We start from the raw sequence: 15,294 nt of genomic DNA, 5'->3' as shown, positions 1-15,294 counted from the left end.
ACTTTTATTCAATATGGATGCATTAAATTGATCAAAAGTGACAGTGAAGACATTTATAATTTTACAAAAATTTCCATTTCAAATAAATGCTTTCTATTCATCAAATAATCCTGAATTTTTAAACAATAATTAAAAATGTTTCTTGAGTACCAAATCAGCATGTTTATTTCTGAAGGATCATGTGACAAGACTTAAAGATGCTGAGAATTCAGCTTTGTCATCACAGGTATAAATGGTATTTTTAAATATATTAAAACAGAAAACAATTCTTTTGAATTGTAATAGCATTTCGCAATATTACTGTTTTTACTGTATTTTTATTAAACAAATGCAGCCTTGGTGAGCATAAGAGGCTTCTTTCAAAAACACAGAAAAAGTTATGTATTCAGAGAGCTTTACAGTCAAAAGTTTGGACACGCTTGGACTGGACTTCTATTTTATGATCTTAAAATTTTTATTTCAAGGATTTATAATTGAATGCTTAGTAGATGAATTGCTTTAGAAGACAAATTCAGCCCATATATTAATTTTTTTAGAAAACTAAAAAAATAAAAATAAAATAATTAAAATGGAGTTGGACAGGATCGTGATGAAGCAACAGCCAACAAGTGTCTAGCTTACCAGGCCAAATGCTTAAAAAGCATCCCAAGATGCACCTTAGGGAAATGGATGATAGAAGCCCATAGCTGTAATCTAGACAAAGGGTGGCTGCTTTGAATAAACTAAAATAGTTTTGATTTACTGAACATTTTAAAGTCACAGCATAATTCCCATTCTTCCATTAGTTTAATTTCTCTGCTCTGGTTCACGTAATTGGGCATATGTGTAGTATGATAATGATAGTATAAACAATTTAATGATAAAGTAGACTGACCTTGCCTCACTTTTGCATTTGAATGAGATATAAAAGACTGTCAGCAGGCAGATTCTTCATAAGCCAATTTAATTCACCAGCACCCAATAGTACAAGCCACGAGTAAAGCAAGAACCAAGTCTATGAAATCATGACACTTCAGCACAGTAATTACAATAATTGAATCATGAGTGTTGGGGGTGAGACCTCATAGTATATGACATGTTTATACACATGAGCAGGATAAATATTGCTAATGATGAAAGAATGTGTGTAACACTCGCCTTTATATTTATATTAAAAGTAAGAGTTTGATTTTTCTTTAGCAACAAGATGTATTTTCTTAAATGACAAATGAAAGAATTATGCAAAGAAACATTTTTTTTCCCCAAAACCAAAGTCATGTTTAGTGACCTAGCAGCGACATGTGCTGTTGAGTCATGTTTTCATTCTTAATCATATTAAAGAAAAAGAAAGGTCAGATACAGGCAAGAGACAACTTTTAGCCTTTGGGCGATGTTTACTTACAAGCCAACTCAAATGACAGGAAGTGGCATTTTTTTTTTCATTTTAAAAAATTTACGGTCTGAACATGTGGTCAAACATCAAATAAAATTGCACAATATTACCTAACATAATGACTGGTTACCCCCTGAAATAACTCACACTATGATATAACATAATGTGACATGGTCTTGACGAGTGAAAATATAGCGTCTTTTTAAGCTCTACTCTTGGAAGGAATATTTCACTGTTTAACACTTAACACCCACGATCATTCTCGTACCTCATCACATTTGCATTTCACCTCCAAATAATGCTGTCTTCACAGTTTTTAATTGTGCCCATGGTAATAAATTACCTAATTTCCATCCCGTTTCCCAGCCATGCTTTGAAAAAATATAAAGCTATAAATGTTAAATCTTTAAAGTTCAGTGTTGTGTAAGACAGCATCTTGAAACACACTGCCCTGCCCTAAATGGAGAGACAACAAATCTGCATGGTGTCTATATCTTTTCCGTTTTTGCACATATTGAACTCTGTAGGCGGATGTTACTTTCATCCTTCCTAAAACTGCCCCCGTTGAGAGACTTAATCAGATGTATTTGAATATTATATATGTTTACACTCTTGTTACACAATTACTCTCAAATACAACTTTTAAGATAATAAAATCCCCATGTGAATCTGTAGATATAGTCTAACTACTGAAGGTCTATGCTGTACTCAACTGTAGGTGACATATGTATCCAAAACAAATGTTACTGATAAATGTTGCACTGCCTGTTTTGATGTAAGCATTTAATAATCATTCATATGTGTGCTCAACAAGATTTTTGATGGACAGCTGTTGTTCAGCACCATGGACAGCGCTGAGTTCTTCTCTTCTTTCACTCTATTTTGGGACAGTTCACCCAAAAATGAAATGGTTGCTGGTAGCCTTTGACTTACATAGTATTTGCAACTGTTTGGTTGCCAACATTCTTCAAAATATCTTCTTTTGTGTTTAACAGAAGAAAGAAATTCATACAGGTTTGGAACAACACAAGGGTGAGTAAATGATGAAATGTTCCTTTCCCCATGCCTTTAAGACTTTATATACCCTTCTTGCAAGCGAGTCCTAAAAGAGTTCTTAAATACATTCCTTGTGTTTATGACATAAGTATATTTACATTCAAGTAATATAAAAATGCAAGATATCATTGCTTGCCAATGCATTAAGCCAAACAACAACGATTAAAGAGAAATGACTGTTTTTTGTACTTACTACGCTCATACTGAACATCAAATTTATAAGGGCTATACAAATCAATAAAATGACAAGCACATAACAAAACACATTTCGTGCAAAATATGCTCCTGAATGCAAAAATATAATTGACAATAACAAACCACTCTTTCCCAAAGCAATATGCAGGCATCAATTAGTCCAAATATTGTCACTGTCCTACTTTCTTTTGAATCTCACAAATACTTAAATGCATACATACACATACGCACATACATACATAATTTCTTCAGATCCTAACAATAAATAAAATAAACTAACGTATTCCATGTTCTCTCTGCTACTTTTATTTTTGAAAGCAGATATAGAAATGTCCCTTGGTCTTCAGTCTGGGCCATTTAAAATTGGCTATATTCAATTAGAGAGGGAAAACAAGAAAGCCAGAGAACGTGGAGTACTTCCACCCGCCCATGAGGTTCCCTCTCTCCAGTTTGAGATAGAGTCTGTCTTCACGCTCCAGGTGAAGCAGAACGCCGTTGCTTGCTGCCTCTCGGGTCACATCTTGATCACCGGCAAATGCAGATATTATTGGGTATTCATTATGCATCAGATTGACCTAATGACATGGAAGCACAAGATGTGATCACACGCATAACAAGCCAGATCTAAACTAAACTGCACTAAATGGTATCTGTTTTTAACATATATATTTTTAATAACTATTAAGTAATAGTGACGAGTATCATTTCCATTTCACTTTTAACTGCTAACACTTGTTAGATAGTCCTTATTCCGATATGGTGACTAGCATCAATTCAATTAGTAACTAGTATTATACATACTAGAAAATAATAATGTGGTACTAGTCACTGTTCTAATAGTGAAAACTAACTATTCTGTTTTACTGGTAAGAAGGTAATCATTTTTCCAATTTAATTATATGGGGATCTGTGGTTTACGTATTCATATTCTCTTGTGACTAGCTAATGAATTCCAATTGTTATTGATCTATTTCAGCTTTGAAAGTGGCTATTTAATGTATACAGTATATATATATATATATATATATATATATATACATATGCACACACACACAAATATCTATCCTAAATGGTATGGGTAACATATCTCATCTCGATTTCTTTTTTATTTGTCATATGAAATGATTAGCCAGAATGATACTTTACAGTTTAATTAAAATCTTACTGATAAGATTACAGTTGGAATACAAAGAAATGTCTAATAACCTAAATAAATATTAATATATATTCAGTTAGTACTAAGAAACCTGTAAAATATTGTAACTATTAAGTTAAAGAAGGAGTGGTACTGTCAAATGAATTGTTAGCCTATTAGTAAAACTAAAGGTAGCAGCAGAAATTTCAATACTTAGGCTAGACAGACATGAGTAGTTAATACACGCACTTATCGATATTTCATTGTGTTATAATTCAGTGGCAAACCATTCAATTTAAGTTTCAGTTGTTTATAATTTGTTTCGTCTAAAACTCCTGAATGTTAACAAATAGACTCACCTGAATTGTCTGTCGGTTGTAGACCTTCACAACGTGAAAGCTGAAGCTGTAAATGCCTCGCCGAGGAGCTTGAAATACACTCGCCTTAAGGTCGAAATGATTTCCAATGTTCACTAGTACCTGCAAAAAGGTGTTTGTTCACTTGGTTAACGTATGTTTTGGAAACGTTCTCTTGGGGGAAACATGTTAAAGCCTACTTAACACACAAATATGCGTTGCCTAAATGTGAAAGCAAGGTCTGACCTGATCAAAGTAGATTGTCATGGACTTGTTACTCATTTCTGATGGTTCATGGTTAGTTCCTCTGACTGCAGAAAAAGCCACTTTAGCACCAGCAGCTCGGACAGATATCCCAAACGACGAGGTCACTCCTCCTTCGGCGGACGGGTTCGAGTCACACACAACTAAACATTTTCCTTCCAAAACTACCGGTTCTGTGTCATTCTGTCCGAGGGAAAACGCAACGCTGAATCCCAGAAGAAGGGTGGAGGCCAGTACGGCCAAAGATCCCGGTTCCCTGGCTCTCAACATGACTGTGGAAGACCTCTGCTCTGAGCAAAAAATACTAACGAGCACTCTTAGGAGATAAGTGAAGACTAAAGCACCTCTCCCTCTCTCTCTCTCTCTCTCTCTCCCTCTCTTTCTCTCACATGCACACTCTCTCATCCACATACACCGCGCGCACGCCTTATTTGAAAACGCCCTGAATTTTTACCATGTGCTTAAGTTTCCATTGCGCAACAGTCTACGATCAAGTTCAAAGGCTAAATTTATGCACCACAGCTAAACAATAAATAATAAATAAAAAGACTATTAATTAGAATAAATGTATCACTAATCAATGCTTTGACAACCATAATACTAACTAAATCTAAACTGTAGACAGATAAACTGTCACTTGAAGGGTTCATGTGTTGAATGGATATTCGAACAAACCACAATGAACAATTAAAAGCACTACTGTATTCAGTATACTGTAAAGGTCTTATTATACTCTTATAAACTTCTGCTCAGTATTTATTAATGGAAAATTAATTTTAATGTAAATTAATGTTTTGTAAAGAGGTCAATGGCTGTCTGGTGACATCCCATTGTTTGGTGTTGAGGTGTTTCAAAAACTAATATGATGGGCTATTGCACCATCCAGTGGTTGTGAAAAGATATTAAAGCATAACTTTATATGAAAAGACTTTAAACTAGCGAAGTATTTAGCACTTTAAGTAAAAATTTTAATTTGAATTCACACATGCAAAAATTGTGTTAATTAAACGCAATATGCACAAAACGTAAGCGAATGACAAAATCATAACATACTGTAAATATGTCCAAAAGACTGGGAAGTTGATATATAACAAGTCGTTTTGCTTTTTCTTTCAGCAACATCAAGATTTTAGATTAAAAGTTATGAATGTATAATAGAATGTGCACAGCTGGCACAAAATGTCAACAAATTTCATGCCTATATGTTTCAGAATTCAAATTTGTTCACACATAACCTTGTAAAACTAAAATATGTTTGAGCTGTAAGTGTAAAACTTTGTATGTGACAGATTCTGTGAGTCACTTCTTACAGTAACAACTTTAAGTCTGTTGTGGTAATATGCACCAGCTTTTGCATGCTGTTCAAATGTGATTACAGCCCATTCTTTAATACAAATTTGCTGCAGATTTATTTTTAGATGAATGAAATGACACTTGACAACCACAAATTTATAGTACCATACCTTTTCAATTAATAATTTTGTTCTTTTGACACAGTGTGCTAATTGGATCACTGTTTTGCTGAAAGATGAGAGATTTAGCCAACTGAAGCCGGTTCACTTGCAGTATTTCCCTGTGTTATGCAGCATCCATTCTTTCTTCTGTTTTAACAAGATGCTGATGAAAAGCAGCCCCACAGAGAATGCCAGTTTAGCAGAAGGCATTTGGGACCATATTAGTGTCTTATTTTTCATTTTTCCTCCACATTTCTGTGCTTAGTTTAAACACAGTCTTGTTGTTAGGTGCATCTAATATGCAGCAATACAGTGGAAAGTGAAACACAAAAGAAAAGGGGATATTTTTGCAGGTTACCCTTTGTCCAGATGCCACAGGACAGAATGTCTCTTCATGTCTGTCTCTTTTCTCTTTTTTTGAATTATCTTTGCTTTGACTGTCTGAACAAGGTGGGTGAGAATGCACAAGCGGCAAGCCCACTGATCATGTTAATTTCAAACTTTTATAGGCCTACTTTTATTGATATTGTTATCAGACGATACATCTACTGCCAAAACACTAGTAGTAAATAATAAGTGATTTTGGAGTTGAAAATTGTGATGATGCACACATTAGCCTAAAATTATTTTGAAGTTACTTGGAGTTTTGCAGGGTATCACAATGTAGACCTACAACAGGGCTGCACCAGTGTAAAAGGCCCTTTAGAATTGTTTATCCCAAAACCAGACATGCTGTCCTTTATGTAATGTGAATTGTTCTGATCCACGAGTTATCATCTGTAATGGCAAAGATGGAATTTTAAGTCATTTGTTCTAACATTTAATATTTATTAATATTTAATAAAAATGTTTTAAAATATTGTAGATATATGTAGCTTAATCCCTGAAATTATCACTTGTTTATGATTTTGGGGGGAAATTAGATGGCAGAAAAACAGTACTTTGTTAAATTAAAAGCCTTAAATGTTATTCAAAAATATCTTGCTATATCATGCAGCTAGGCTATTAGGCCTACATAAAATTATATTATCAGAAATTTCGCAATAAAGAAGACCTTATTAAGGTAAAAGCCACTTTATTGCGAATGAAAACGAGGCTGTGTGCTCAGTCAGTAGGCTACTGTTCCCAAGGTCACAAGAAAAAACTCTGGAAAAACATATTTCCAACTGACTGCCTATCCGTTAGAGCCTTGTTTTAATTCTCAAAAAATGGCGTCTATTAAGTGTAATCAATGCACTCATATTCTTTGACAAGTAGCCTGCTAGTAAATATAAAAATAAATATATATATTTTTTTTTAAATCGTTATACTTGGAATTTAGCACACAACTCACATTTTGTACAATGTTTTCATTTAGTCCCATAGCTATTTTCAAGTAGGCTAGTTTAATCATACTCAGTTAGCAAACCATGGGTTAACATCACCTAGACAAACTTCATCTGAGGCAGGGTATCGCATATAGAATTTTAAGGCCAAGTATGAATGAAGGGATCGTGTTAATCCACTCTTCGCGTCCGCAGGTCTTCTGGGCACGGATGTGGCGGATTACGCAGATGTGTTCAACCTGTTCCATCAAACAAGTCTTCAACTACTCCCTGAGTTCTGGGAATAGCGGCAACAATTTGTGCTATGAATCTCATACAATTTGGATCGCGTTCTTTAAGCAGCTTCTTCTAAAGACGGACTGCTTTATATCGTAGTTATATTTTATCTAAATTTCATCCTTCGCTTCGCCACTTCCATTAGCATTTCATGGAATTCAAAGTTGAAACCCTAGGGGAGAATTATGGTGCCGCGGGTGAAACTGCTTGTTGGTGAGTAAATATAATATTGCGCGAGTTTATGGAAACGAACATAAATATAATGTTTCATTTTATTGTCATCGACCGAGTAACCTCTTCAGAACTATACATGCATGGTTTCCTTTAAGTTTAAGCCATATTCCTATTTAATGTGTTATTCTGTTAGCATGTTCATACGAAAACAAGTATATAACTATAATGTGGCATAGAACATGTAAACATGCACTTGTAATAGTGGTGATAAAGTTGCAAAAAGCACAGACAGAGACAGACAGACGGACGGACGGACGGACGGATGGATAGATAGATATATAGATAGATTATAAACACAATGTACAGAGTATACTGTACATTGGAGTTATCTTTTAACATGACCCTGGACCACAAAACCAGTCATAAGGGTCAATTTTATGAAATAGAGATTTATACATCATCTGAAATCTAAAAAAAAAAAAGCTTTCCACTGATGGTTTGGTTTATTAGGATAGGACAACATTTGGCTGACATACGACTATTTAAAAAATATTGAGAAAATCGCCTTTTAAAGTTGTCCAAATTAAGACCTTAGCAATGCATATTACTGATCAAAAATTAAGATCGGATATATTTACGGTAGGACATTTTACAAAATATGTTCATGGAACATGATCTTTACTTAATATCCTAATCATTTTTGGCATAAAATAATTTTTTTTATTTTTGACCCAATGTATTGTTGGCTATTGCTACAAATATACCCCAGCGACTTAAGACTTTGTGGTCCAGGGTCACATTTAGGAACTGTATAAACACTATTCTTGTCTCAGATCATTATTCATTTTTGCAGTTGTTGCAAGTCTTGTCAATCTTGTATTTTCTGGAGCACCAACAGCACCACCAAAGAGAGCTATAGGTAATTATCTCTCATTAACGATGACCTCTTAAGTAAGCAAGAAGGGCATTGTGATCGCATGCAAAAGTAGTACTGATTTGATTGTAGATTGTTTTTTATATATATCTTTTAAAAAAGAAATGCTTTGTCACTTCAGTTAAAAACAACTCAGGTGTGACGCCGGCAGGGTTGTGTGGTGCTTGGGTCAAAGAACCTGATGGAGGGCTTTTCACATCTCCTAACTATCCTGAAAAATATCCTCCTGACCGAGAATGCATATACATAATTGAAGGTTAGCGAGCTACCATTTTGACCATTTTTAGTGAGTAACATCTGCATATCTAACTAGAGGTTTTAATTATGTCATAGCTTCTCCAAGACAATGCATTGACCTGTATTTTGATGAAAAGTATGCTATTGAGCCATCGTGGGAGTGTAAGTTTGACCACATTGAAGTCAGGGATGGCCCCCTCAGCTTTTCTCCTATTATTGGCCGCTACTGTGGACAAGAGAGCCCGGCCTATGTTAAGTCCAGCGGACGATACCTTTGGATAAAATTTGTGGTAGATGGTGAACTAGAAGCCATTGGATTTTCAGCTCGGTACAATTTCACCCAAGGTAAGAGTTGTGTTTTTGTCATCAGTATATGCATTTTTCTCTATGCACCAAGTATTTATCAGTTTCTTTATGCAAGTTTATGCAAAACCTGATGATCATGTCCAGCATGATTTGAGGGTCTTGTGCTTCAATAGAAGAGCATCTGATTGTTCAAATGATCAGTGTCACAAATTGTATGTAATAAGTGACCTGGATGCAGAATCTAAAATGTGTCTTTTTATTCACCTTACATCTCGAAGTTTCTTGGCTTTAAAATGTTTAACATGTTACAGGTTTAAATAGCAATTTAAATAGCAGATTTTGTGGTCTCAAACTTTTAAACTCCACTGTATTTATTTGGAAACAAAATGTATAGTTATAATATTGGTTTAGTACAGTTGGTTTATTCTTAGCGTGTTTTGGTAAATGCTGTGTTCTGTGCTCAGGTCAGATGGCCATGCATTTGTAGTGCAGGCACACATGCAGCAGCTGAGTGGGGGAGGTTTGTGATGTCTATGATCCCAGTTAATGAAAGCCAGTTAATGAGGAGCACACTCAGTCTGCTCCATGTCCTGAGCTCTGTCCTCCTACTTCAGCTTCGCCAAATCCTATTGCAAATCTATGGGATTGCCAAAATAATTAGCTTTATGCATTATTGGGTTGCAAAGGGTCATGAGTCTTTTGTCAAGATATTTTTGAATCCATATTTCACATCATTCAATGAATAGCCAAAGTGATGAAATGGAAGTGAAGTTTTTTTTGACTAATCGACTGTGGTTTAAGACAGATGCGATGAAAATAATCTTTTCTAAAATTTGCTGGTGTTCCTGATTACGTGATGTTACTTAAATTCTGATTACACCAGTGTTCATTACAGCTGCCTAATAAGTGAAAGTGACATGACATGTGACCAAGTATGGTGACCCATACTAGGAATTAGTGCTCTGCATTTAACCCATCCAAAGTGCACACACACAGCAGTGAACACACACACACACACACACACACACACACCATGAACACACACCCGGAGCAGTGGGCAGCCATTTATGCTGCGGCACCCGGGGAGCAGTTGGGGGTTCAGTGCCTTGCTCAAGGGCACCTCAGTCGTGGTATTGAAGGTGGGAGAGAGCGCTGTACATTCACTCCCCCCACCTACAATCCCTGCCGGTACGAGACTCGAACCCGCAACCTTTGGGTTACGAGTCCGACTCTCTAACCATTAGGCCACGACTTCCCCACACTAATAAATTCAGATTTTGGTAATGAAGCAGGGTCATAAGAGGAGAGGACCAGCAATCACATATCTGTCCTGTGAATTGACAACCCTGTAATGAAGGAAGCACGCAAAATACATACATCACCGATAGAATGTCTACACACTGTGGAAACAAAAACTAAAAATTTTCACATCTTAAAAAAATTACATTTGTAACCAAGAGATGTAATGAATGATTATATTACAAAAGAGATTTTTTTAGGCTGCACTAGGCATTCCAATCAAGGTTTTTTTCTGTTATGTATATAAAATACTGTAAAATATCATTCTGCACATCAGAGATTTATTAGAGACTTACATCCATGCATCCTGTTACATTAGCATAAAGAATAATCTTAGCCAAGCTGTACCAGAGGTAAGAAAACACGAGAGGATTACTGTGAATCCCTGAATGATTTTAGATTGAAACCCTAAAGACTCTGAAATATCCTGGTGAATTTTTTTGGAAATGATAAATTAGATCTAGATTGACATGATAAACTGGCCAGAACCTATTACCTGTTTAAGCCTGAAAAACTGTGCATAAATAAAAGAAATTCAAACAGGCTCCTGTAAACACACCTACATCTTATTACTTTGATTCCTGTCACACTGGACAGCCTAATCTGTGTGAGGCTGGTGCAGGGATTATTAATCCACGTACAATCATGACTCAAGCCTCAGGACACCATTCTCATTCACTAATCCTATGTGCTTCAGTTATTATGGTAAAAGAAAAGGTCAGGGAGAAGAGTCAACCATGTGATTTATTTGTCTGTGTTTGTCTTTGATGCCATCAGTCAAATACATTTCCATCTGTTTTTATTTCCTATGTTCTTAGGAAGAAATAATGCAGTCTATACAGTACTGTTCAGAGGTTTGGGGTCAGTAATACTTTTTAATGTTTTGAAAAAGTCTGTTTTTATTAATTACAAAAATATTAAAATATTTATATAACTTAAAATAACTGTTTTCTATTTCAATATATTTTAAAATGTAATGTAATGAATTTCGTAATGAATTTTAATTTAATTTCATTTGTAAAATGTAATGAATTTTCAGCATCATTACTCCAGTCTTCAGTGTCATACAATCCTTCAGAAATCATTCTAATATGCTGATTTGTTGTTCAAGAAACATTTCCAATTATTATCAAAGCTGAAAATAGTTGTGCTGCTGAATATTTTTGTGGAAACATGATCCATTTTTTCAAGATTCTTTGATGAATAGAAAGTTCAGAAGAACAGCATTTATTTTAAATACATTTTTAACATGATAAATGTCTTTAATGTCATGTTTGATCAGCTTAAATGTGTCCTTCCTTAATAAAAGTCTTACTGGCTCCAAACATTCGGACAGTAGTGTACTGTATATACACTGTTTTGTATGCTGGTGTCCTCACTGGCATGACTTACTTTTCTAAACCAACTTGTGCAGAAAGATAATTTTGGATAACCAGTGCTTTTTGATGGTAAACAGCATGGCATACCAGCCTTTAAATTCACACTGATCTGTCTTTTCAACAGCAAGAAGCCACCCCTTTTGATATTTAGGACAATATTTTATGTCGCTTATGTGAATATGAAATCATTAGTGTGTTTTGTAAACTAAACAGATTAAAGCCTTATAAAATCCTTAATCACTCACTCTCCTCTGCCTGTTTTGCAGATCCTGATTTCAAAGACCTTGGAGTTCAACCACCTCTTCCTAGTGAGTGAAGTGTTTTTTTTTAGATTTAATTGATCTCCTCTGCATAATAAAACCACTTCACAATGATACATTACTGTGCTTTCATGTTGTAGTTTGTGAATTTGAGATGAGCGGGCCAGAGGGGATTGTGGAGTCAGTAATGGTTACGAAAGAGGGCAAAGCGTTGCAGACAGAGGCTGTAGACTGCAGGTGGTTCATAAGAGCTCCTCCTGGCTCGAAGGTAAAACTCCATTCACAACTTTATTCAATTGAATTAAAGTCCAGCATGGTGGCTGATCTTGTTACTTTCCACTATGTAAGGACCTAAAAAATATGAATAAGTAAAAATGAAAAAAGATCTCCTAAGAACACTGATATAAATGTGTCTCTTCTTGTACAGATCTATTTGCGTTTCCTGGATTATGAGATGCAGAACTCAAACGAGTGCAAGCGTAACTTTGTGGCAGTGTATGATGGGAGCAGCTCGGTGGAACACCTAAAGAATAAATTCTGCAGCACGGTGGCCAATGACGTGATGCTGCTGACTTCATTAGGTGTGATTCGCATGTGGGCCGATGAGACCAGCCGCAGGAGCCGATTCCGTATCCTCTTCACCACCTTCCACGAGTGTGAGTCATTCCATCGTTTTTTTTATCTTAACACATTTCAGTAGCACATACTGTATAGATTTCTTTCTAGCGGTAAAGTCGTGATTTACCTCTTATTTTAACTGCATATTTGGACTAACACATTATTAGTGCTGTACTGAGTCACTTCAGCAGTTTTAGCTGCATGATATGGTAGTGTCTCATGTGGTTTCTTCTATAATTATTATCATTTTGCTCTGCTCTTCAGCTCCATGTGAAGGAGACTCTTTCTTCTGCCATAGCAACATGTGTATTAACCACACATTGGTGTGCAATGGTATCCAAAACTGTGTCTATCCTTGGGATGAGAATGGTTGCAAAGGTAACTAGTCACATGTTTAAAAATGAAATATTAAAAGAAAATAATGGCATTTATGCTGTCACCATTTACTCACCTCAAGTCATTACAAACCTGTTTGATTTTCTTTCTTATGTGGAACACTTTGAAGAAGTTTTTTTTAAAGTATCCGTGTTTTTGTCCATCCAGTTGACTCCAGTTGACTTTCATTGCATGGACACAGACACATACATTTTTCAAAATATCCTTTTTTGTGCGTTCCACAGAAGAAAAGAAAGTTGTACAGGTAAATGATAAGAGAATTATATCATTTTTGAGTAAACACTTCATGTGCATGTAAACTGCTGTTCACATTTTTTAAGAAATCTTTTTTATTCAGTCATTACTTTTGTACTTTTATATAATCGATTGTATCCTTATTTTTCAGCAAGGATACATTTGATCGAGTTAAAGATTTATAAAGACACAAAAGATTTCTATTTTGAACGTATCATGGATTCTACAAAAAACATTAAGCAGCACAACTGCTTTCAACATTGATATTAAAAAGAAATGTTTCTTGAGCACCAAATCAGCATATTAGAATGATTTCTGAAGGATCATGTGACCCTGAAGACTGGAGTAATCGCTGCTGAAAATTCAGCTTTACATCACAGAAATAAATTACATTTTAAAATATATTAAAATAGAAAACAGTTATTGTAAGTTATAATAATGTTTCATAATATGTACTGTATTTTTGATCAAATAAATGCAGTATTGGCAAGCATAAGAGATGTATTTCAAAACTTTTAAACAGTAGGGTTTTTTCTTCATTTAAAACAATGTGCCCCATACAATAATCTATGCTCCTTTCGCACAGAGAAAAGAAAAGCCACTATCCTGGACAGTCTCGACAACACTAATGTGACCATTATAGGCGTGACCTGTGCAGTGGTGATTATCCTGCTCACCGTGTCAATAATCATTCAAATAAAACAGCCACGGAAGAAGTACATAATCCGCAGAGATGAATTCGACCCCACATTGCTGCACAAGGCCTTTGAGCCCCCACACTACGAGCTGTGCACGTTACGGCAAGCAACCTCATCCGATGGTGATGTTTTACCTGAAGACTTCCCCAAACTGCAGCGCACCTCCTCCAAATGCATCCACGGCCACCACTGTGGCTCCCAGGTGTCCAGCACTCGAGGCAGTCGCAGCGATCTCAGCCTGCGAGATGCTGCAGCTATTCTCTCAGAGATGGAGCCAACCATACAACCTCCATTTCCTCTGCAAGCCACCCCTACTGGCCGCAGGAATATTCTAGTGATGAAGCACAGCTACTCGCACGATGGGGCTGAAGAGTGCGACCTGGATGATGAACTTTATGATGGGCCCACCACCAGCCGTGGGCGAGCTGCAATGGACAGAACTGTGCATCGGTCAGTATCCAATGACTTTTAATGGTTTTCCATGCATTTCAGCCCAGCTTTTGGATAGATTACTTTCTTTATTGTCCGTTTTGTCTCTGTTTTATTTGTAATAGTCATGCACTTGTTTATTATGTTTGTTGACAGACAAAATTTCCATTTTCACCGTTTTGTATCCATAAAGGATTATGGATCAAAAAACATTGGTCCATTAATTGGATATGTGAACCATAAAACTGTATTCCTGCCAGTTTTCTTTTCTTGTTTTGTATATGACTAGTCCTAGGCTGTCTAGTCCATATAATTTGATGACTGTTATGCACTTTTGTTTTAATCCTAATATTGAGAAATTATATTAGGACACTCAATCATTGCATATGTTTGATGTAAATATTTTGATTCATGCTGTTTGGTGTGGGTATTATTTAAAACATTACATAAAAACATGTCATTACTGCTATGGCTATTTTCACCTTTGTGTTTTGTAATGTGGGACAGGCTTCTCTCTATCCTTGAGCTGCGTGGTTTAATTTAATTGTGCTTTACTTGTGACTTAATTTATTTGTATTTTAATTGCTTTTATGCCTATGTGAGAACATTTGTGCTTCTTTTATACTTTGTTACCCGAATGCTTCAGTTTTCATTCTCATATCACATATTACTGATAAAAATACAAACAAGTTGTTATGCCGTCTCATTTTATTACATTTATAAAATGCCATGTAGAACAAAAACGATCTTTTAAAAAAGTGTCTTTCCATTGGATTGCCTCCTCTTTCCTTGCTTATTGGTAATATTTTAGAGTGGTTGTAGGCATGTGAACATTTCCAATATTGCCAACCTCGTCATAATAACATTTATGCATTTAATACTATAAAAGTACTGTTT

At 35.5% G+C, this 15,294-nt stretch overlaps 2 protein-coding genes across 2 annotated transcripts; one reads left to right on the top strand and one right to left on the bottom strand.

Annotated features, from left to right (window-relative positions):
- Positions 1-2,391: 2,391 nt before the first annotated feature.
- On the bottom strand, positions 2,392-4,727 carry LOC107746924 (cerebellin-2-like). The gene is made up of 3 exons (XM_016561272.1): positions 4,361-4,727; positions 4,118-4,237; positions 2,392-3,198 (listed from the first exon to the last, which is right to left on the bottom strand). The coding sequence occupies exons 1-3, from the start codon at positions 4,646-4,648 to the stop codon at positions 3,001-3,003; spliced, it is 606 nt and encodes a 201-aa protein (XP_016416758.1). The 5' UTR covers positions 4,649-4,727; the 3' UTR covers positions 2,392-3,000.
- A 2,633-nt stretch (positions 4,728-7,360) lies between these two features.
- Positions 7,361-14,521, top strand: LOC107746923 (neuropilin and tolloid-like protein 1). Its single transcript, XM_016561271.1, has 9 exons — positions 7,361-7,646; positions 8,461-8,526; positions 8,663-8,797; positions 8,875-9,123; positions 12,029-12,070; positions 12,163-12,290; positions 12,450-12,678; positions 12,905-13,018; positions 13,857-14,521. The coding sequence occupies exons 1-9, from the start codon at positions 7,619-7,621 to the stop codon at positions 14,438-14,440; spliced, it is 1,575 nt and encodes a 524-aa protein (XP_016416757.1). The 5' UTR covers positions 7,361-7,618; the 3' UTR covers positions 14,441-14,521.
- The last annotated feature ends 773 nt before the right edge of the window (positions 14,522-15,294 follow it).

The sequence above is a fragment of the Sinocyclocheilus rhinocerous genome, unplaced genomic scaffold (assembly GCF_001515625.1).
Source record: "Sinocyclocheilus rhinocerous isolate Xijiao unplaced genomic scaffold, SAMN03320098_v1.1 scaffold1581, whole genome shotgun sequence".
In the NCBI taxonomy this organism is placed as follows: domain Eukaryota; kingdom Metazoa; phylum Chordata; class Actinopteri; order Cypriniformes; family Cyprinidae; genus Sinocyclocheilus; species Sinocyclocheilus rhinocerous.
The sequence above is the reverse complement of the archived record's forward strand: the minus strand, read 5'-3'. Positions and strand labels throughout refer to the sequence as shown.

Coding starts and splice junctions, on each gene's coding strand:
- LOC107746924 (XM_016561272.1), bottom strand. CDS start 4,648: ATGTTGAGAGCCAGGGAACCGGGATCTTTGGCCGTACTGGCCTCCACC. Junction 4,238..4,360: donor TGACAATCTACTTTGATCAG/GTCAGACCTTGC, acceptor ACCTTTTTGCAG/GTACTAGTGAACATTGGAAA. Junction 3,199..4,117: donor ACAACCGACAGACAATTCAG/GTGAGTCTATTT, acceptor CCATGTCATTAG/GTCAATCTGATGCATAATGA.
- LOC107746923 (XM_016561271.1), top strand. CDS start 7,619: ATGGTGCCGCGGGTGAAACTGCTTGTTG. Junction 7,647..8,460: donor GCGGGTGAAACTGCTTGTTG/GTGAGTAAATAT, acceptor TCATTTTTGCAG/TTGTTGCAAGTCTTGTCAAT. Junction 12,679..12,904: donor CTTCACCACCTTCCACGAGT/GTGAGTCATTCC, acceptor TCTGCTCTTCAG/CTCCATGTGAAGGAGACTCT.